The sequence below is a fragment of the Punica granatum genome, chromosome 2, assembly GCF_007655135.1.
Source record: "Punica granatum isolate Tunisia-2019 chromosome 2, ASM765513v2, whole genome shotgun sequence".
Classification (NCBI taxonomy): domain Eukaryota; kingdom Viridiplantae; phylum Streptophyta; class Magnoliopsida; order Myrtales; family Lythraceae; genus Punica; species Punica granatum.
In genome coordinates, this window is record NC_045128.1 from 27,008,209 (window position 1) to 27,032,118 (window position 23,910).

Here is a 23,910-nt window from a genome sequence, read left to right on the forward strand (position 1 = left end):
TTTTTTGGTCTTATCCTCAACTTTTCCTTCTTTTTTTTTTTTGCCGTTTTAGTCCCACTGTCTAATTTTCTGTCAGAAAAACTCATATTTTTTTCCAATGAACAATTTTTTTACTAATTTTCACCATTTAAATAAATTACAAAATTTTTAAAAAAGGATCACAGACACAGTGAAATGGGAGGGGGCAGTGGGGGCTTTTGCAGTAATATTTTGGTTAACATTCAATAGGCGACTGACAATTCGCAAAAGGTAATGCAAATCCTCAAAGGCTTACGAAATATATGCAAAAATATACGAAATGCCCAAAAAATGTACAAAAATAATTGAATGGGTCAAAAGACAGCCAAACAAATGGAATGACCTCTTCTTCGAAAAACATCTGTCCGAACAATTGAAGCTACAAGTGCAAGAAAGTGCACAAGAAACTCCCGATAGCCTGACGAGAAGCAACCAAAACATGTATGCAGCATTGAAGCTCAAATCACTGAACCAAACCGACAGACCAACTGATTACCGCTATACGACTTATTACACTCTAATAAATAAAATTTTCAGAATATCCGAGGCCTTTGGCTCGACTTGTCCTGTACATACAGAAGGAAATTTTGTTGGGAACTATCTTCCTCCTCTCCCTCCCCATTTTCTTCTGTGTGCGTTTATGCGTTATATCTGTTCATTGCCCTTGAGAATGTTGTACTTGCAGAGAGGGCAGGTTGCGTTCATTTTGAGCCATTTCACAATGCAGGTGGCATGGAAGTGGTGGTTGCAGGGGAGCGTGCGGAGCTCCACTCCATCCTCGTATGGGCTCAGACATATGCAGCACTCCTAAAGAGTAAGAGGTAGGAAAAAGAGAGAAGGTTCAAAATCAAATCCATCATTGATTTAAAACCGACAGGACAGATCAAATTCATCATATCTAATCATTCAGTTACAATTCCGGGTCCGGTAATTACTAGTTGCTCAGGGAATTTTCAAAGTATATACCCACTTCACAACGTGCTAGGCAGAATTGAAGTTAACACTTTCTTTGTGCATGAGAAGGGGTCGGAATTGGAATCTGATAAAGTGAAAATATGCACAAAATTGTATGTACATCTAAATGTTTGCTGAAAATTGTATGAAAATGATCTCTAATATTTAGCCATAAAAGAATTGTCATTCCAATTATTAATTCACCTCGGAACAGAACCAATCTAAATATTAAGTGCTAAATATAAAAGAATTAATGTCCCTTTGAACAAGACCACGAGATACGCAGAAACCACAAAACCATAGGTTGATAACTATCGCCTTTTCCTGAAAATGTTTGCTGGACCTTTTACTAATTTCCCTTTGGACTTTTCCAGGTTGATTCAATTTATATATATATATATATATATTAAAATAGAAAAATTTCCATGATAGGAGCACAAGAACTTACTGCGTCCTCGGATAACAGTATCCGCTCGTTTGCTAAATATCCGCTACTTGTTTCCACAGGAATCATCTTCCCTGCCCCAACAGCTTGTTTGTCATTGTCGCTCGCTATCTGAAACTTGTACTTTGGAAGGATGCTAAGGTCCGCTTCTGATGCACCCTCCTACATGAAAGAAAATAAAGAAAGAGAACTATGATTCCACAATACCTTTACAGTGTTCGATTGGACCGCAATATCCTTTCTCGTCTAGGTTATCATCAAATGGAATTCATGTATTATCAGGATTCTAGTTTCAGTACATGGCTCAGATTATCCTCCATCAGAAACCCTCGTCGATTCCAGTTTCTGTATGTGGCACGCCTCATAGATTGTCAACCACGACAATCCCTGGTTGATCAGGAGAGTAGAACTACTGACTTTCCCTATCACAACTAAGACAATTTCCAATTTACCCAAAACCTCAACAACATCTGATTTCAGTATTGCCCGAGTTCCATAGCCATTTCTTTTTGCATTCTTCTGTTCTTTGATTTTTACGTTTCTAAAGAAATAAATATGTGATTTTATATCTGTAGCTTTCTCCTATTCCAAAAATTATTCATGTAAAACAAAATACAGAAGTACTAATTCTCACTAACCAAAGAACCGAAATTCCAATCAAAATATCAGTTTGCCATGCATCATTTCCTTTGTCCATCAACTCTATTAGGCATCAGCTATCAATAACATAAAATAGGACCAAACCGGATCTTAAATAAGATGAATGGAAGTACAACTTCTCTCCATACCTGACCCGCAACAGCGTAAAGAATGGCTATAATGCAGGGGAGGCAGCAACAAAGAGCGATTCCAATCAAACATGCCAAAACAACACAAAAGATGGCAAAGAACACATCAAATGCCAGAAATACCACTGCCAACCTGCACAAATTTCTGAATTAGATATCGGTCCATGAAACTTACAAGCACATGGATTTTTTTAAAAAATATTTATTTTCATCTTTTTTAATTTTTTAAGAATGATGTTACATCTCAATATGGCTATACTCAAGGGTATCCAATTCACTTAATAGACCTCATGATAATCCTTCATTTATGAGCTAGATCAAGTAAAGAATGAAGAAAAAGTTAGATTGTGAAAATAGTACCAGTATAGGCGTGGAGCATTGTGGAGAAGATCATTGCCACCTGAAACTACCCAGTAAAACCCGACGATCCACCAGAGGAACGAGGCCATCGTGTTCACTGATTCGCAGCGTTTAGCAGCACTAAAAGAATCCATCAACATGTACAAGTAAATGGGTTACAATTGAAAACAAATTGAGATGAGAGAGAGAAAAAAAAACAAAAAAATGGAGAGACGAAAGAGAAATCCATATAAAGTGACAGAAGGCAATCATGTTAGTCTATCCATCAATTTCTTCGACAAAGTAACACTTGGAAATATAATGGTAACTTGCAGATGAAAACTGAGCTCAGCATAGGTGATGGACCCGTAAATTATAATATGATCTGGTTAGATGCAAAACCCTTCGAATTCTACTTAAAAGTCGTAAAAACATAAAATGTGAGGAATCATCTTAACTCTTGTACTCATAGAAATATTTATGACAGAAGGCACACTAATCTGTAGCAACTTGTACTCAAGGCCCAGAACAGACATAATCCAGACACTGAAAACATGTGTTCAGGAAGTTCAAGAGGTCACTACCAGGTCCAGTAGTAGAATTTAAGGACCCAAGATTTACTAGATTTACATCCTTGAGTCTTCTAATAACCTATATTCCTCTCGTGCACATGTATTGATATTCCAAATCTAGTATAGGCCTCCGTCATTGTGAATTACTCTAACAAAGCCTAATCAATCTGGGAAGGAGAATGGGCAGACACATCACTCCCTGATCAACCTTCTATATCCCTCACATTAGGAATGTTAGTTGCAAGCACAGTTAGTTCTTTATTTTTTCCACGCATAAGGCACAAAAGGATGGAAATGACCCGTAGGATGAAATCATCCATTTCATGGCACAATCAATTACTATTTCCTTGATACTGAATATGGTCCATTTCATTCCCTATAATTTCCCCTGGCTTGAAGAGAAAGAAGAGTAGCCACTTGACGACGTTTCCCATCAACACCAATGCCGATAGGACGACATCATAATTATGAAACCCGAGGTGATCTCATAAACAAGAGAAGAAGGAAGAGTCACCCCTTTGCAAAGGTAAACCACACATGCAACATATGACCCGTCTAGAACCTAAAGTAGGTGTTTTGGTTATCTTGAAGAAACCTTCTCTTAGAATAAACAATTAAAGAAATCTTTCTTCTCCCACATGAATGAGCCTTCAATGACAAATGGATCTCGGAGCATCTAACAATTTTTTTTTTTTGAGTAGTAAATATATCTAAGATTTATATTATGCAAACTCCCAAGTAGCAGCCAAGTTGACAATAATGGAGAAGGCATAAGTATGCCCTTATGCCAGTTGTCAGGGTTGAAAATACTCGCAGTGGAAACCCAAACACGCATCTCACCATAAAAGATTGGAATGAATCATCATCTCAATCTGAGCTCCCCCACCTATCAATCATTTCATAACTCTTCCCCTGTCATCGGAATCAGATCATGAATTGTGAGACCTACTGATCCCATATCCGCTAAAAACCCGAACTTTGGATTAGTCAGCTAAGAAGACAGGCTTTGCAGTCTCTGCTTCGAGACAACTCGAAACTATCACTCGCTACAAACTTGTCAAAATCCTCTACCAGCTCTTCGTATTAATCTCCCATTTACCAAAATTCACATCCAGTTTAGCTAGATATCGATGCTAGAACAAGAAAACCCAAACCTGGAGGTCAAATGGAATACTCGGGCTCACCTGGACTGAGTCAAGCGGCTGAAACGCCGATCAGACCCGCCAACAGCTTCCTCGTCATCGCTGTTATTGGCATAAGTCTGGTCCTGTTGCCGCTCCTCATCCTGGACCCTCTGGGCATTCCGCCTCCGATACTCGAGCCACACGAGGACCACGTGAACGAGGCACTGGGCAGCGTATCCGCAAATCCAGAGCCGAACTGGGGTGTTGGGGTGCTCGTCGACAGTGCAGACCAGCATGATAATAGAGACCACTACGAAGGCGGCGTTCCACACCATGTCGAGGGCGACCACCGGCCTCGAGTAGCCCCAGTCGGCCCGCCGCTGCTCGAGCTCCTGGGCGGCTGTCTCCCTCACGAGCATTGAGGGGCCACGCCGGCCCGTGGCGCGCCCCAGGAGGGCAGCCAGCGAGGCGGATTGTTCTTGGGTGCCCTGGCGGGGGGTGAGGAGAGGCGCGTTGACATCGGAGGCCCCCTCGGCCTCCGACCCTGCTGATGCGGCAGGGGAAGCGGCGGTGGGGGAGGAGGAGCGGGCTGCAGAGGAAGACATGGGTTTTGACTCTGCTATTGCATAATTTGGGCGGGTGGGGTTGGGGCTTTGAAGGGGGTTAAAGGGTACAAATTGATGGGGAAAGGGAGACGCAGAGAGGCAGAGAGTGAGAGGAGAAGAAGGAGAGAGCGTGGGAGGTGAAGATCCTGTCTTCCCTTTGTCTTTTTCTTGGCTTTCCTGCTTCCAAGTTTGAGCCTTTTCGGGAAGACGAAGGAGGAGGAGGACGAGGAGAACAACAGCTTCTCTCGCTTTGCTTCTGTTCTTGTTGGTTGAATGGTAGATGAAAAGAGTGAAGAGAAGAAAGACAGCGTTCGGGAATTTTGATGTAGACAACCAGAACTGCCCTTCTTCACGTTCGTTTTTATATTTGTTCCTTTATTATTTATTCAGTTACACGGAGGAAAATGAAATTCCACGAATATCAAACCTCAATTTTTTTATTATCAAGTGTGCACGATATCAAACCTGTCATTAAATCATTGGTAGAAGACATGCATCACCGCACTATATACTTTTCTTTTCTTTTTTTTAACTCTCATATATTATTATGAAATGAAGATGAAATGGAACGAGTTTCCAAAATAAATGATGAAACAAAATATTATGGTGATATTTCTCCCTTTGACAACACCTTCCTCAATCGGGGAAGTTCTACGTACCAGTGCGGTACCGATACCTTCAAGCGTCATTCCCATTGGAGAGAGAAAGTAACGTTTATTATAAGAATGTTGGTGGGTTTCTTTAAGAGAGTTTTAACCCTGATTGGATCCTAATGGATAATAAAAGAGTTTTGCTCTTGAATTATGGAATGTGTTCAGGGATTTTTCGTCAAAATTCTGTACGGCTTGGAAGGATATGATATTTGGCATTAAAGTCCGGCCCAAAAAATACCTCAATTCATTTATTAATTTTATAAAATACGCTTCAATTAAGGGTTCATGCATTACTCATCGCCTTCATCGTTGCTTCCTTTTACCTCTGCACCTCTCTTTTTATTCCCTTCCTTTGTCCTCTCCACACTTATGCATTACCCTCACCGTTACCTTTTTATTCTGGCCTCTCCTCACCGGTCAAGCACCAATTTACTCAAGCTATCACCCTATCACACCGTTACCCTTATGAACACATTAACGACAAAGACGGGTTCCCAGTGGAAGCCTGTTAATTTAGTGGGAAATGAGATTTTTCCTATAAATTATTAATGGGTTTGAATAACGTTTGGAAACGAACCCTTTCTAAAGGATTTGAATTTGGGAAGGATCGAGCAATCTTATGTCCCGTTTGAAATTTAAAAGTTATTTTAGAATCGTAATTTTGATTTTAACTCTGCCCACTAAACAACAAAAACACACGTTTCCCAAGTCAAATTTATAATACCATCTCATTTATCTTTTTTCACAATCAAAATCAATATCATGATTTTAAAATCACTCTAACAAATCAAACGCAGCATTAAATACTGCCCACGACCATCGCTAATTTAGTAGGAGCGCTCGAACCCCCCAATACAACGGTAAGAGGTGCCTAATGTACGGCATGGCACAATTTTCCCCTGAAATCACATTAAAGGTTGTTATGATTGCAATTCTCGTACTTTATCATATCTAGGATTGGTGCAATCATAACGAGCAGATGACACCCAGAAGCATCATTAAAAATCTACATGATATCATGAATGACATCAATCGAATCATTTTGCATCTTCAATGTTGAATCTACATCAGCAAAAAAAGGACAGCCGATTAAGCCTTCCTCCTCTTCGGAGTTCCTGCTCCGATGAGTAGCCGACTAAACAGACACCCAAAGCTATATAGATTAAGAAGACAATACAAAGAAAAGGACCGAGAGACCGTCTGAGAATCCGATCCACCAGATCTTCATCTTCTTGTTTACAAGTTGCAGATACACACAAACGGTCTATATCAGCTTAAGTTACTGGAGCAATCCAACTCGATTCTGGACATTCCATGGCAGTAATTATTTTCCATGCAAGCTCCTCATCTCCTGCTGACCACCTGCAGCAGAAGAACACTGCTCCTGAGTCATTCTCGCCGTAGCCCCTTACTCTGTAAGGACAACTATCCTTCGAACAGACTTTGATTTGAATCGACTCAACTCGAATTTGTTCTCCAAAGTCTTGGATACTTTCCTCTGGGAGTTCGCTTGAGAGTCTCAAGAGCAGACTCCGGAGCAAATTTAAGCTTCTCACCGTTGCTGAGGGGAGAACAGTGCCTTCGTTTTCTGCTAGCTGTTTCGAGCTCAAGGGCAAACAATAAGCATACTCTATCCCGTGCTTCTCTTTTCCCAGCAAGTGAAGGAGCTCATCCTGATGAATAACCTTCACCCTCTTGCTCCCTTCCAAGACTAGAATCCCGTGATTGACTCTTTCATCATTCACATGCAAACACTGACTAGACTCTGGATCGTCCAAGCCCAAATATTCACCTTCCGTGTGGCGTCTCTTTGAAAACTCGAAGTTTGGGCTAGAACAAGCCCGCAGAAATGCATCCGAAGCATCTGCTTTCACGTACTGAGTTGAGGGAACACTCACGGTCTCGTTATTGCAGGGGTCATAGCATGGAATTCCCAGCTCCGTCTCAATCTTTGCCTTGAGAGAAGCCATTTTAGGTTTCTCACCATGGACGAGTACTATGTGCTTCGGGGAAAGGAACTTTGCCAGGTCCATAATCCCCTTGGAATCAGTGTGGGGACTGAAAGACAGTTGGTGAATCTGTCCGAGAAAACATTATTTATGAGATGGTTCTACTCGATAGAATGTTGTCAAGATGAAAATGCATCATTCCCATCGCATTCATGCTAGGCAACAAAGAAACAAATTACCTACTCCCGTGTTCTCTTTTTAGCCTATTGACGCATACAATTGCAAAAAAAATTTAAACTTAACTTGAACAGAGGAATCACCCAAGACAATGTAAACAATTGAAAAAGATGCTAACAAATGAAGACAAACACAAACCTGGCATCGGACGTCAATCCGGGTGTCCTTGTCCAAGTCAATTGTGGTCGCCCTTCCAGACATTAGCTTATGTCCTATTGTTCCAGCCACACAATACCTACAAAAAGCAACAATTCACAAGGAAATTTTAGACCAAATTGTCATATGTTTTAAATAGCATTGGTGTGCTCTCATGAAAACCAACATTAGATCTTTACCAAAGCTAAGCTGCATCATCTAAGATTTTTATCTGATAAACTTTTCTATATGCACATGCTTTTTTTAATGACAGCTTTAACAATTAGAGATCACTAATATATTGCCATCAAGAAATCCCATGCAGAATTTGCATTTACCGATACTTAGTGATAAATGCTATTCACCAAAAAAAAAAAAGTTTCAATCACATGAATCATTGGAAAACTTCAAACATCAAATAAAAATTCTTGCAGCTGATGTCTTGATTCCCATAATTGAAGTTCGAAACCAAACCATAAAACTGTAAGTAGAAGCATATAAATCCCAATTACCACACACATCAAATAGTATCATGTCCGAGACCATCTAAATCATGAGAGGGAGACTTGCCCAGGCAATGTAATCAGGTTCAGTTCTGAAGGCGCCCAGTGCTTGAAAACCTCAAGCGAGAATCCACCGCTGATCATCCCTGGTGTAGCAAAAAGAACACAAGGTCCAGGAGCATGTATCATTGAGCGCTCGAATTTGTGGACTGCAAAATAAAAAAATCCATAAGAAACACAAAGAAACAGCAAACGCATTGTTCCATCAGTCATGAAAGAATTCTCACCGACTTATCCAAATTGTGCAGACTATGGCTTTTGCAGAGGCCTACTTGCGCTCTTATGAAATATCAAAGACAGAGCTAAGAATGCAATCGCTTCGCATTTGCAATTTCACCATCACTATATCGCTAGAAAAGGATAAACATACCATTTTTGAAATCAAATGGATTACGAGTAGCATACGTCTCTTTGACCTTTTGGCTGGTCCAATTGATAAGCATTTTATAGTACATATTGGCTTGAATGGTCAAACCTGAAAAAAAAAAAAAAAGGAATTGCCAACTAATAATTAAACCCGATATAATTTCATCTATGAAGTACAATATAGTTTCAGACTGTTCCCCAAATCAATAACTATAATATCAAGTATAAAGCTACCGAAGATTATTAAGAAAAGAATAAAACACCAATCTCATAATTTAGACCACATATGATTTCATCTATCAGAGGTAAGATAGAGGCCCAACATAAAGCCATCTAGAAGTACAAATTTAGTGTTAGAAGAGGGCCCCCGGCAGGAAGTGTCAAAAGCAAATCAAGCAGTCTCCCAGAAAGAACAATATGGACTACATTAGCATACTCGAGAAGCATCACTAACTCCATAAAATTGGCACAAATACAAGAAATGTCATACATATAACACGATATAAAGGTTTCACAATACTTTTTAGGCATTACCAAAACAAAAAGCAAATTATAGTTTCTTGCAGTTACTGAATCAAAACCTAGAATCTCACAAAATAAAAACATTCCAAAGATGCATAATTTCTATACGTAGCTCACCCTTCCTTTAATAACCATTTAAGTGCAACCACAAAAATACATCACAACTCGAGTGCAGGCATATAACAATATACACGCATCATAACTGAAAGAACAGCACTTCAACTAACCAGCTGCAAAGTATATAGGGACCTTTATATTCATACGCTCCCAATAGTCATCCAGCAATATGCAGAGTTCCTTAAAGATATAGCAATAATGTTAGTATGACAGCAAAGAATGGCCACGTGATGTTTAAATTGATTGTAAACTATCAATCAGCATTAAAAAAAAAAGAGGTTCAATTTAATAAATGTTAATACCTGTGCCCTTCCTAGGGCAAATGTCGGGATGAGTACCTTCCCTCCACCCACTATGCAGTTGTGCACCTGCATTTATCAGAATCCAGCTACAGTAATCACCAGAAAAGAAGCAGAATCTCAAAGATACAATTTAGAGGTCTAAAATCATAATGCCTACCAGTTCCAAATGCATGAGAGAGAGAGAGAGAGAGAGAGAGAGAGATTCTTGTTTCATTTCAGACCCAGTCCAGTTACATGGCAGTGAAACATGAAAAGGGCGTAGTATTGTTCATGCAATCACCATCATCATATCTTAAAATCCTCGAAAACACCTTGAAAGCAGCACTTTTCCCAATAACCCATCATCTTAGGATATGAAAATGGGTAAGCAACATTGGGATTTATACAGGGACAGGTTAGAGTTAAAAGGGCTTTTCAAGGAAGGAAATTTTCAGACATCAAACTTATAATAGATGCTCAGCATTAGATATCATGAACATAAAAATTCAAACAAGTGGGATCTAAATCGTTTTAATGTAGCACTAGGAATAGCAATTGAAAGGTGAACATCAACATGAATTAAATTAAAAAAAAAATCCAGAAAGAGCCCATCGAATTTAAAGCAATGAATTGTAAATATGATAAGCATGAGTGATGAAGCAGGGAAATAATGTAAAATTACAAAAGGTACATATGTGTGAGCACACTAATCACATACCGCCTGAAGAAATTCCCTTTCCCGTGCATATTTGGAATCCCGTATTGTTGTGGCATATGTTGACCTGGAGAAATATAATATCATAATAAAAACAAACTCTCTTAAGACAAAGAAGACACTAGAAATTTCAAAAATCTTGACGGAGGAAACAAAAGAATATTTCAAAAGGTTCAAACTAAAACTAAAACTTGATCTTTCTCAACCAATCAACTCAAGGCTTGGACAGTGCTGTTTCAAGAGAAATAGGCTGCATACTCAGTAATTAAAAGGTCCAGTGATAACCGATCAATTTGAGCTGCTCCAAGATGTCTATCAGGGGTCATATTATAATCTCCAGTATATACCATAGTAGCGTCTCCAACTTTTGCATAAAACATTGCAGCTCCAATAACCTTCAGTAAAGCATAATCAACAAAAAAGAAAAGAGCAGTTAGAGCAGTTCCTTCTCTTTTGGTTATGCACTTGAAGAAGGTCATACAGCAAGTACAATGTAGGATATACCAAATCCATGATAAGCAGAAATATTCATAATATGGTTTCTGAATGCTCATGTGATGCAGAAGAGCATAGGGGCATCCTACAAGAAATATCCTACAGTTAACGAGCATTAACTAACCTAGAGAGAAAGAAATCCTCAGACAAGTGGAACCTCAGCAACATTCTTAGATAGCTTACTATCAAAACGTAGGTCTATTTAGGAAAAATGTTCGGTAAACATAAAAGGACTAAGCTAAGGTTTTACGACCAAGGCAATTCATTAAAGTTTGGTATCCCGAAACACAATTTTCAGAAACACGTTGCCTAGAGGTTGGATCCGTCTGATTGAAGAAAAAACATACACAAGAGTAGTATCATTTTCTGGATGTTGGAATAGGGCAATCAGAATATCATCCTTCAGATATTGGATAAAGCATTAGGCTTCTTATGCTGCTTAATTGGAAATTGGATGGATATGAAAACAAAAAAATGGAGAATATCTTCTTGGGGGTATTCTGTGATGATTGATATCATCCTGTGGAGAAGTAGAAAGAAATAATGAAAGTACAGTTGTCACAGAGATCCTTCAAACACTAGAATTATCGCATGTTAGTCGCACGAAAGGTAAGTAGAATGTAGATCAGTTTGAGAGACAAGATTAGTTTTGAAGAGATGAGATCAATTCTTAGATTGGCATTCAATCTGAGTTTTCCACTTCCAATAAACAAGCAACCCTCGATACTCTTCTTTTTTGGGTGTTGGGTGTGTGCTGTGGGGGGAGGGGGATGGGGTTGGTGGGTGCACTTCATGATAGCAGAATAGCAAAGATAATGCATATGAAGGGTTAAAACTATCAACAGTCCCAACACAATCAAACCTATTCACCAAGAGTCCAATCTTAAGTGAGGGTATCTAACTTTAGACACCAACTCCATTATGATAGGAAAACATTAGGAAACACCATTATTGCTGAACTTCTGATCTCTGATACTGCACCTTCTAGAATACAAATAGAAGGTCTAACTTGGAGATTCATTATTGAGATATATTAAGAAGACATCAATCATGAACCAGTCTTACTTATACCACTTCGTTCTTCCATTTCCATTATGTAAAATTCTCACTTCTAAGTCCCATCTCCCAGTGTTTAAACAGAAGGGAGGCGAAAAAAATGCCAAGCACAGAAAGATGAAAATTTGAATGGAAATTTGGAAAGAGTGTCAGCTAAGCCGATTAAGTGAAAAGTACTTACATGGCCTGCATAATATGCACGAATCTGAAGATCCTTATCAACTTGAATAGTTTGCTTCAGGTCCACGGCTATGACTGAACCAAAAAAGGAAAAATATTAAGTTTTGCTACAATGGGAAGAAAAGGGCAGATAACTAGATTTGGGCATTACCACATTTTCTTCAAATCACATATGATATTTTACAAAATATTTATGATAGAAAAATTTTCAGTTTTATTAAGGTAAGCTATTATAAGAATAAAAGAGCATTCAATGCGTGGATGGAGAAGCACGAATTTCTGACTACTTTAAAAGAGCATGGATCAAGACTATCATCTTGAAGCAATTTTAGTGATGGCAAGGCGCAAACACAGCAAGAAGAATACTTGATACGAACTGATATTGATACTTCTTTTCTTCTCATATGAACCAAATTCCAACTAAATTATCTATCAAAAAGCAGCACCTTTTTTCATGCAGTTGGCAATATGCTCGGAAGTGAATTGTTCTTCTTCTCCTCTTCGCTCAACCATCACCTTTCTATAATCCTCCAACATCAAAGGAGCCAATGCCTTTGTCGGATACTGCAAGGAAACAGAAGTAAGTAAATTAAAACTCCTGGAATCGGAACAAAAGACAATCCATCTGAATTCCTAGGCTAGAGAAAAACAAAGTAAAATAGCTAGCCAGCACTGATAGGAATAACGCTTTCTGCAAGGTATTCAAATTCTCCAATCAATGCTATGGAGTGCATCCTCATATTTTCTAAAATTTGTAATTAGACATAGTAAATTCACCATCCTATTCGAGAATTTCAGTGAGACAAATATAGGCATTTGGGACCTTCATCATCGTATACACCAATAACTCAAAATAAGCGAAGCCTCAAGAGGCAAAACCAAATCACGGAACACATTATGCTGTAAGATAAAGTTATTTGTTAATTCTGGAGGGGGGAAAAAGTTCTATGTGAAGAGTAGATCCACTTCAACTGAATCAACTTGCAATCTTCGTAAATAAAGACGAAAGATGATGACTTGATTTTCACTAACATAAAGCAGAGCTTCAAGCCGACTTAGAGACGGAATGTATCTTCTTCTACGAGTTCAATGTTGTTTTGAAACACAAATAAGAAGGCAATATACGACACCGTTTAGCATCGTTCAAATTCGAGATAGATGGCCTCATTCAAATATTGACGTTATTGCTCGTATCACCACAATCCTAAATTTGATTCATGCCTATGTAAATCAAAAAATCCACGGCAACATGGCAGATATAAACAGCACAGTATAACCAAAGTGAGTTACCGTCATGTAGATGGGTCCACTGTAGCCGCAGACCTCAGTGAAGTAAGGCAGCGCCCCGACATGATCCAAATGGCTGCAGAGATTTCACTACACAATCAGAGCTCCTGACGCACTAAACATGTTCGACAGAACGACTGAGAGAGGGAAAAAAAAAGAAGGAAAGAAAGAGGGGATTGGGTACGCACAAGTGGGTGATGATTACGCAGTCGAGGACCCTGTCGAAGCCGCCTGAGGAGGAAAGGGAGATGAGGGAGAAGTCGGGGTAGCGGCGGTGGTCGAGGTAGCCCATGTGCATCCCGCAGTCGAACATTATCCTCTTCCCGTTGATGGTGACGACCGCGCAGCTCTTGCCCACTTCCTGCCCTGCCCCTGGGAAAATTGGCAGAGCTTTGAGGTAGAAGAAAAAGATGGCATCAATCAGCAGTCCCATGTGCGGTGAGAGAAGGAGTGCCGAGACTTACCCAGGACAAGGCAGTCGATTGCCATTGAGAAGGAACGGCCGGTTGCCTTGCGGCGGTGGAGGAGTGGCTTTTCGCGGGAAGGGAGAGGAGCAGCGATGGCGCGCTCGTCTAAACTCTTCAGTCTTCAGTCCTCACTATTTTAACTTTTCAAGAATTTCAAAAATAACCCACAATCTTTTTTGCTTTTCGAAATGTGCCCCAATCCATCTTTTGGTTGGCCTGGAAAGAGAAGATATTCGCTTCACAGCCAAATTCTGCTTTAAAAGGCTTCCACAATTTCCAAGGAAATAAATAAATCAGATCATGTCTAATTTTTTTTTTTTAGGAGTTGATGATGGTTGTGATCATCTTAAAATTTCTCGCCTATTACACCAGAATGAAGATGCTCTGGGATGATTTCAAGAAGTTCTAGAGCTATCCATGCAAGTAGCAGGTAGAGGCCGAGTATGAGAACTATAAGGATAGCGATATAAGGTCATGCTGCATATCAATTCCTCTTGGGATAGAGCAAGAAGATTTGAGACCATGCGGCCTCAAGATACTCAACCTCGAGGCAATACTAGCAAGCCTTATTTCATGGCCATACAAGAGGAATGAAAGACGATGTTGAGTTAAGACCTCTTTTACAATTGAAAAGATTTTTTTAAAATAAAAAGAAAGACTACGTAAAGAAAAAGTTAATAATAACAACCACCAAGTCTAACACGCAAAACGAAGATGATGATGAACTACAGACACTCATCTCTTCCTTTACTTGTGGAAGGAGGAAGAATGAGCGTTGAATACCCACCGAAACAAAAAAAAAAAAAAGAGTGTTGAATATCTCGAAGCAGAAGAATGACTGTGAGGTGGATTTTCTGCTGTACAAGGGTCAATTGCGTAAAATCAATTTCAAATCTATACCATTGTAGCCAAAAAAAAAAAAAGGATTGTTTCAAATGTTTGCTAAAAGGGGATTGCTGGCGATTTTTCTTTTTTCTCCATATACTTTTCTTGACTCTAACTTTAAAGTTCTAGTCTTCCAAATGTTACGGTGGTTCACAACCGGCATCCTCATCCTCTTTCGAGGTCACCGTCAAGGTTAAAAGTTTCGAAATTTCTCACAATAGATTCAATTAGACAATAGCGATCAACTTGACAGTTTTCTTTATTAGACACAATGGGTCATATTTTAGAAATATTAATGGTATTCACGTTTCCTCTAGATTTATGCAGTTTTGAGTCGGTGGCCAAGAGACGGGGTAAAAGTCGATAGAAATTCAAAGAGTTTCATATTATCAAAGATTATAAACCATAGGCCTATTTTTACAATAATTCAAACATTGGGATATATTTGAAACTGACAACAAATGTTTGTGCTTTTTACTCAATTAACCCTGATTGAATACATAAGCTGACGTTGATATGGGGTAAGAGAAGTTTTACGAGCCTAATAAAAGATAAAGGGGAAGAAAGGAAAAGCCAATAAATGTGCTTAAGAGACTCCATTGACGGGAACTAAACACACAACCTCTTGATTGTATGTTGAGGGCGAGTGTCTTTACACTAAACCACATTCTCTGCGGTCTTTATTGGGGATCCTTCGCAGCCGGAAGGAGGCTTTGCCGAGGTTCTAGATGGGTGGACTACAATTTGCACTGCACTGATATTCTTAGGTGATTATTTACCTTGTATATTGTCCTTCGTGTTAGCTTAGGAGGTTTCTACTATTTGTCTCAATCATGTAATTTTTCTAAGTAATGAACGAAATCCTTACATACCTCACAAACTTGTAGCTGATGGTCACCACAAAACGTATAAAAAAGAAGTCACGCGACATTTCTTTCATGAAAAGCTAAAGACAACACGACCAGTTGCAGTTACTGGACAAACTAACAGGGAATCACAAGGACATGGAGAATTAGAAAAGGAAGACATAAGTAGAGACATGAATGAGCAAGACAAGACCCGCAGTTTCTTAATTCCAATCAGACATTAATCACACACAGGATTGCTCCTCTTCCTGCTCAATGACGATTGCTCCGTCTCTCTGATTGCCTATCAACCCGAAATGAGCCATCAAGAGCCAAATCATGGAAAGGAGCTCCCCGCCCCTACTCAGCGACCGGGCATGAATATCTCCTCTGCAATGCGCAGCTGCGTACGTCAGCATCTCAACCCACACCCGCGCCATGATACTCCACCTTTCTCCCTCCTGCAACTGCTTAAGTTCTTCGGCCAAGGTGCATGCTCGAAACAGCAGAGGCTTACTCCCATCTTTGGCCGTTTTGAATTCCACTTTGGAGTCGAGAATCTTCGTGCAAGCATCCTTCAATTTTCTGTCACCTCCTCCCCGACGGATTTCCCTTAGAGCTGCATATGTCTGCTCGCAAGCGTCCTCATAGTTCTTGAGGAACATACCAGATATTGTGGACATCATACTGGGCTGAAAGACCATGAGATACAGCACGTAATCTGACATGATCTTGCTGAATACTCGAGCATGACTTCCCATCTTCTTGGCGCGCTGATCCTCCTCTGTATTGTAGCAGAGTTCAGTAGCAATATGCCACAGGAGAAGACTCTCATCATATTCAACACCATTGATGCAAGCCAACAACTTACGGCGATCACAGCTCGGTTCTCCATCACTTTGGAGGGCCCAACCACCTCTGGCCTCAGATACCAACTTCACATCTCCATTCTCCATTTTGGAGGACATATCCCCCAAACTGGCGAATGGGAAATCCCACAGTTGCTTGTCAAAAGGACATCTAGATACATATATGGCCTTATCGAGAATGTCCTTGAGGCCCAGCATATCGAGGACAGGACGTACAAATAGTAATATTTTCATCACAGCAAGTAATGGTAAATGGAGGATCTTACTCATGTGGACTCGACATGGTCCATTTGGCTTGGAGATCGTTCGAGGACATTCCTTCAAACAATAGCTAATGAGGTTGTGGGCGCAGATGCACTCTGACCATTCCCGCCACAATATGAATGTACCATGTACCTCGTGCTCAATACCCGGCTCTATCTGAACTGTCAACATCTTCAGCTTCCTTTTATGGAAAATTCCACAAAACAGTAAGTCAAGAACATCATTTGAAAATGATTTTATCATGTGTAAAAATTGGTCAGCTATGCCCCTCGATGTCAATGGATACGGAGACAATGGGCGCAGCGAGTCTCCATAGCTTACCAATGCATCCAGCACAATGGGTACGATAAACAGAGCATAACTGATTCTGATATCGACATGATGAAAATCTTGCTTCCCTGCACGGACAAACTTGCCAAGCACAACCGCACCCGAAACTAAGGAGATGTTTGAACACAGTCCACCCAGAAACGTCGTGAGAGCTAGGTGGTTGGTGTAAAGCACCTCGTACATGTAACTGAGTTCACGTAATATCACCTGAAGTGTATCCTGTGACGTGATCCTATTACGGAAGCTCTTGATACTCTCTTTTTTGTCCGTGGGCATGTATTCTACGTTGACGATGAGCCCTTTGAAGATCTGAAAATAGTGGTATGCGACCTGGCACACATCAGATTGATCAAGCGGCTCTCTTCGAGCTTCCTTGAACAGCTTATCCAGGCCAAGTTCTTTGTACTCTTCATCTGGATTGTAAGGGTGTCTCACAATGTCTTCGCGGTACTTATCCAAGGTTGCAAGATACATAGATCTCACCCGTTGAGCATAACTGGTGATGCCTCCAATAAGGGCGAAAATTGTCGGGACTAGAAGCTTCTTGTTGGGGAGGGTGCAGAGAAAGACGTACAAGGCCGTCGTGAACTGGACTATGAGGCCAATGAAGTGCCTTAGCCACAGCTCATTATCTTCAAGGGAAAACGCGGTGATGGTGAAGGTGCCGCCAAGGTGCCTCAGCAGAGAAGCTGCCCATAATGCCAGAAGATCATTGGTCAACCCATGATCAATGGATGAGGTACCGAAGTCGCCAGTGTTGTTGCTCAGAGTGTTCAGGATGAGACCAGCGGTGAATGTGGGAACCCAGTCCGCCAGTAGATAAGCAGACCATATAAGAGAATAGACCCCCGTATTGCCGGTTTTCTTACGGAACGAAGCAAAGAGAACAAGAAAAATCTGAAGTGAGAGGCTCAAGATGACGAAGGTTCGGATGCTCCATGAGTCCCAGAACTTTCTTACATTCTCCGGGATCGGGTCGTATGCCATGCTCGCTCAATCTCTGGCTTTGCTTAAAGAAAAGGTCAGCTTAGGGTACTCGTGAGCTGTGAGGTATTGTCAGATGGAAAATGACTGAACCCCAAATCACCCCCAATACATATATACACACACGCATGCACATGCTTTAATTAGTTTGTAAGGTTGATGAAAAGAGGCGTTCAAATTTCGATTATAAAAGAGAACCACAAGCTAGTTTAAAAAAAATTACAAATTTTAATATAGAAATACATTTTTTCCTTGCAGAATATCGGAGAATCAAATATAAAATATTTTGGTTTTAAAATGAGCGTGTGTACACTGGCCGATGCCTCCTTCAACAAACTTTGATGATCACTTAAAAGTAGGATATCTTTTGCAAAAAAGCGTTTTTTTTTTTTTTTTTTTTGTGGTCGAACGAACATAATTTACTGATACCACCATAATTGACATTGGTACATCGTTGCGGCCTCCGTCCAAAACAACGACTAGACTGCCAACCATGGGCCAGCCAAACCCCTGCTGACTGGGGAGTCAGCCACACGAACCCTGCCGACCTCAAGGCTAGCCAAAGTACAACCGATTAATTGCAACAGAGCTCGACTGACAAATAAATCAGCCAAAACGGGAGAGGGCGGGCAGCGGGGCGGCAGAGCTCGACTGGCTAGACAATAATAAAATAATTTTTATCTATGGATAAAAATTTAAAAAAATATTATTTTCGTAATTCTTGAAAATTAATAAGTACTAAAAAGGTTATTCACTCTTCCAATCAGTATACTTCTCGGATTCGAATTTGTGTTATCATCCTTACGTGAATTGAAACTGCTTGCCATTCAACCAGTATTTTGCTGGTAACAAAAAAAAATTAATCAATGAAAGGTCCTTTAATTCGCTGCAACAGGTTTTTTTCCCTTAATATTTCTTTCTTTTTCTTAAGGATAAATTACATTGACGGTCCAAAAACTTTTATAAATATTTTAATATGGTACAAAAAGTTTTTTTTTCTACTTGATGATACAAAATATTTCAAAGATATTTCAGTATAATACAAACCGTCATCTCGCCGTTAATGCAGTTAAGCCGACGCTGATGGTGCAAAAACCGTTTTTTTGGGACGTTACATGGTGATGTAAAATGTTTTGAAGTTGTAATTTAATAGTACAAAATATTTTACGTAAATTACATAATAGTGCAAAATTTACAGTCTTGTAAAAGACGACTTGACGGCGTCAATGGCGAAATGACGATTTGTACTATACTGAAACTTTTTATATCATATTGAAATATTTATAAAATTTTTTGAACCACTAGTGCAATTTATTATTTTCTTAATGAAAAATTTTCTCTGACTATTTTTCATGAAAAATGATCTAATTATATCTTTAAGTTAATACTTGAGTAAATTACACCCCTACCCCTGAGATCCGCATGAATTACACTCACCCATTTTTTTGAAAAGCTGATGCTTAGTTCCATTTGACTTTTGTGTGCTAACTTCCGTTAGTCTCCGTTATCCTCTCATTATATCTTGACACCACTTTGATAACCATAGTGAGAGTGATTTTCAGTGTATTTGATTTTAGAGTTAAGTAAAGTTGAATTTTGATTTTAATTGGATTGTAATGATTGTGTTGTTGAATTATAAGAAAAAGTGTGAAAAAATAATGAATAGTTCAGAGAATTTAGTATTAAAAATTGAATTGAATGGTTAAAAAAATTGAAGAAAAGAGAAAAAGTAATAATTGTGTTGTTGACTTTTGTTGTGTAATAAATAGAATTAAAATTAGAGTTAAAATTTTAAAAACCGACCTTAAAACCTAACGGACTAATTTCCTCTTATTGAATATACAGGATACATTCTTGACCAGAAATTAATGAATTCGTGCAAATTGTGATAGATATTACAATAACAAATTTTTTTAAAAATAATTCATGGGTATCGTAATTTTAAGGAATTAATGAGGAAAAGAGAGAAAAGAACGAAAAGGAAAGAGAGAGTACTTAGTTATCGTTTTGTTAAAATTCATTATTTCTCAATCCAAAGAGTGATTTGTCAATTAAATTTTTGGCGACCATGGGTAAAAATGGAAATTGATTATCCTTTATAAATAGTACGTATACTTATATTCCAAAATATCTTTTTTTTTTCTGATGTTGAATAAGAAAACGCTTTATATATTTTTCATAGGTCAAGTCAACGTCTTTTTTGTTTTTTAGTGAACAATGGTATTTATACGTTCAATCGACCCCGACTAATCCAGTCGAGTAAAATTGGTATTAAGGGGTAAAACTCTCACGGCGTAAATTTTTTCTATTCATAATATTCAATTATAATACTTTATTTAAGGAGGATAAGCACCAAATCATTTGAATTAGATATATATAATTTATATGTGAGATAGGCCTATTTGGTTTCGCGATTGTATTTTAGAATCACAATTCTAACTTAATTCTACCAACTACAAAACAAAATAACTCATATAAAGTCAAAGAGTGGGCCCCATTTATATCACTTTTTCCCACAACAAAACAACATAACTCATACAAAGTCAAAGGGTGGGTCCCATTTATACTACTCAAAATCAAAATCAAAATTTAATTTTAAAATTTTACTATGAAACCAAACGTAACCATATAATTCTTGACCTTCCAATTCAATAGGCGATGGTCGCATTCCCATACAGCAGTGCAGCTCATCTTTTAGCTAATCTACTCAGATAGGGACAAACGTTAGTTAGATAAACCGCTCTTGATTGACATAAAAGAGAGAGAGAGAGAGAGAGAGAGAGACAGAAATATTAGAAAGTCGACATTTCATTGACTTCTTGATCGCTATGTTGTAGCAAATTATCAAATAATCCTCATCGTAAGTCTTAAATTATTATTGGATCTATATTGAATATATTAAGTTCATATCTGATCAATAAAAAAAAAGAATTTGTTGAGAAGTGGAAACCAAATTGCATATAAATTCAAATCCTTTTTTTAGCTTCCAATGTGTTATTTTGACTCTCCAACCATACGACTGAGAAGGGAAAAAAAAATTGAAATTTTTAAGCAGTTGGAATCTGAATTTCATATAAATCCAATTCCTTTTTTTCTTTGTGTCCACTATGTTATTCTAACTTCTCAGCAACACACCTGAAAAGGACTATGAGAAGTAGAATGCATGGGCATCTACTCATAATGGCAAAGCCATTGGATGGTATGCAGGGGATAGATGTAGAAATTTTGTTCATGGGACAAAGTCCAAAAAAACTTTGCATTATAAATTCAAGGGGGTGAAAGAGGTTAATTTTATTAAAAATTAATAAACTCGACAATTTTCAATAAAAAAATTATAATTTTTTCTGAATTCAAGGGCAAAACTGCCACCCAAAAAAAAAACCCAAAATCCATCCGCAATCATATGAAGAGTTGAACCAATCCATTATTGGATTTCCACATGTTATCTAATTAGCAATATGGGAACTGAGAAACTAAGACCCACACGGCATAGAACCACTGTGATAGATAATAACTATCTCAAAATTCAATTTGGCCCCACGATTTGACTCAAAAAAGAAAAGCAGAAAAGGCCATTCGAAATTGAATTTGGGCACATAAGGAACTATTTTATATGAGATGATTGGGCATGAGATGAAGGCTTGAGTAGATCAAGTTGTCTTCATGGTTTATAAAAACAGAAGGCCTAATTATAAAAAAAAAAGGGTAAAAGAATTAACTAAAAAAGAGAGAGCGACTTAAAAGGAAAAACAAAGGGAAAAGGCTTATTTTGGTTTCCAACCTTCTATACTTTTTTAAATATAATTTTTTATCCTAAACCTTCTTTTGGGTTGGATAGGTCCTCAATCTTTTCACCTAGTGCAGCTTTAGTCCTTCCGTTATTCTTCCGTCAATTAACACTGAAGTGGCAATTAATTAAAATAAAAAATATTTTTGAAAATAAAAATTAAATAAAGGGAGCATCAGATCGTGGAATGGAGGAAGAGGGGAAGGGCTGTGTGGGACCTTGTCAACGGGTACCACCTCCTAACGATGTCACCGGTGACATCTCTAGTCGGCAACGAAGGGAGTTCGTTTGTATAAGGAATGAGGCCGTGATTTTTGAGGATGCTATATAAACTAACAACCAATCCCCCCCCACCACCCCCCACCCCCCCCCCCACCCCCCCACCCCCCCCACACACACAAAAAAAACCATCCTCAGAAAAAAAATGTCCCTGTCCCTGTCCCTGTCCCTATCCCGTCTATGTTGTTTCTAAATTTGCCCCCGAAATTTCTTATTTGTCCTAGTGAAAGTGCAAATTTTTTACTTATATATCCATACTAAAGACAGAATTTTTGTTTCCATTTTTATCTAGAATCTTTAAAGACTATTAACAAGATTGTCATTCCTTAAAAATAAAATCTCTAATTTTTCCGAATTTATCAATTATCTTTTGAATTTATTGTATAATAGAGAATTTTTGATAATTTAAATATAGTTTTCTTGTTATTCGTAAAGATTTGGAGATCAAATTAAACATTTTGAGAATGCTAAACTTTTTTCCTTCGAAGAAGTAAATATAATTGCATGTATGATTTTTTAAAATCTATATTATTATAACCGTCCGACACAAACTTCTGGTTCCGTATGTTTTTTATTAAGTCAACGTGTTTATATGTACGGTATAATTCCTCAACCTTCCAATTCAATAGGTGAAGGTCGCTTTCCCATGCAGGAGTACAGATCATAATATATGTTAATTTATTCAGATATGGACAAACTTTAGTTAGATAAACGGCTCTCCCTTTCTTTTTTTTTTCAATTTTTTTTATAGTTTATCACCTCTCCCCATAAAAAAGACTGATGAGTATAATATAATTATAAAATAATTCTTAACACTTAAGAGGCCCAATAGTCCTATCATTAAAGTTGAATACAGAATCTCTTAGTCACGAGATAAAAACGTGTATCATTATTCTATATTTTTTTTATTGACTTAATAATTAATAATATATATTCGCGCAATTAGCAGAGATAACCATCGTGAGATAGAGGAGAGAGAGAAATATTTCTAAGTCTAATATTGACTTTCTAATATTTACTGAAGAAATCGTCATCTCCATTGCATCATACGAAAAGTTCGTGAGAGAGAGAGGAGAGAAAGAAATATTACAAAGTCAAATTTTGACTTTCTAATATCTATTGAAGAAATCGTCATCTCCATGTCATCTCGATTGCATCATACGAAAAGTTGAACCAATATCCATCATAATTAAAGCCATTAATGAAATATCCCTATCTATATACAAAATATAAAAACTGAGATGAAACTCCCAATTATATTACCAGTGTAATTAAAATCGGACCGGACAGGCCGATTGGATCGGTTCGATCGAGAACCGACACCTTGTCTAGTCCGATTCTCTTAAAGATCAAAGTTGTACCTTTAGACCGGCAAGCCTATTAAACCGATAGTTTTGATTGAACCCGACGAATTCATTGAACCCGACGAATTCATATGAACCGGTTGATTCTATTAGATTTACTTTTATTGAAAAATTAAATTGCATACATGAAGATTTTAACCAAGGACTTCAACGTCCCTAAAAGCCACATGCCTAGCCTCTTAGCCATTTAGGCAATAGCCATATTTATTTCCTTTTGATCATTCTTTATCTCTTTAAGCATAATAAAGGAAGAAACAACTTCAATAAAAAAACTTTCTTCATTCATTATTTCATATATTTGAATTATTGTGTATCTATTTAATATATCATAGTCTTTCTTAATTTTATATGCATTATTTGTTATTTAATTAGATGCTCAATTTGACCCATCGAATCCTCGATTGGATCCATAAACCCGTGAATCCATATTTTGAC

General features: G+C 38.3%; 2 protein-coding genes across 2 annotated transcripts; both read right to left on the reverse strand.

Annotated features, from left to right (window-relative positions):
• Positions 1-310: 310 nt before the first annotated feature.
• On the reverse strand, positions 311-14,013 carry LOC116193840 (cleavage and polyadenylation specificity factor subunit 3-II). The gene is made up of 19 exons (XM_031522591.1): positions 13,866-14,013; positions 13,590-13,773; positions 13,405-13,477; positions 12,561-12,678; positions 12,116-12,189; positions 10,642-10,778; positions 10,387-10,450; positions 9,690-9,755; positions 9,498-9,567; positions 8,753-8,857; positions 8,390-8,531; positions 7,823-7,919; positions 6,776-7,576; positions 6,509-6,633; positions 4,301-5,218; positions 2,566-2,685; positions 2,206-2,338; positions 1,421-1,579; positions 311-825 (listed from the first exon to the last, which is right to left on the reverse strand). The coding sequence occupies exons 1-19, from the start codon at positions 13,888-13,890 to the stop codon at positions 664-666; spliced, it is 3,573 nt and encodes a 1,190-aa protein (XP_031378451.1). The 5' UTR covers positions 13,891-14,013; the 3' UTR covers positions 311-663.
• Positions 14,014-15,843: 1,830 nt separating this feature from the next.
• On the reverse strand, positions 15,844-18,048 carry LOC116193841. Its single transcript, XM_031522592.1, has one exon. The coding sequence runs from the start codon at positions 18,046-18,048 to the stop codon at positions 15,844-15,846; it is 2,205 nt and encodes a 734-aa protein (XP_031378452.1).
• Between the last annotated feature and the right edge of the window lie 5,862 nt (positions 18,049-23,910).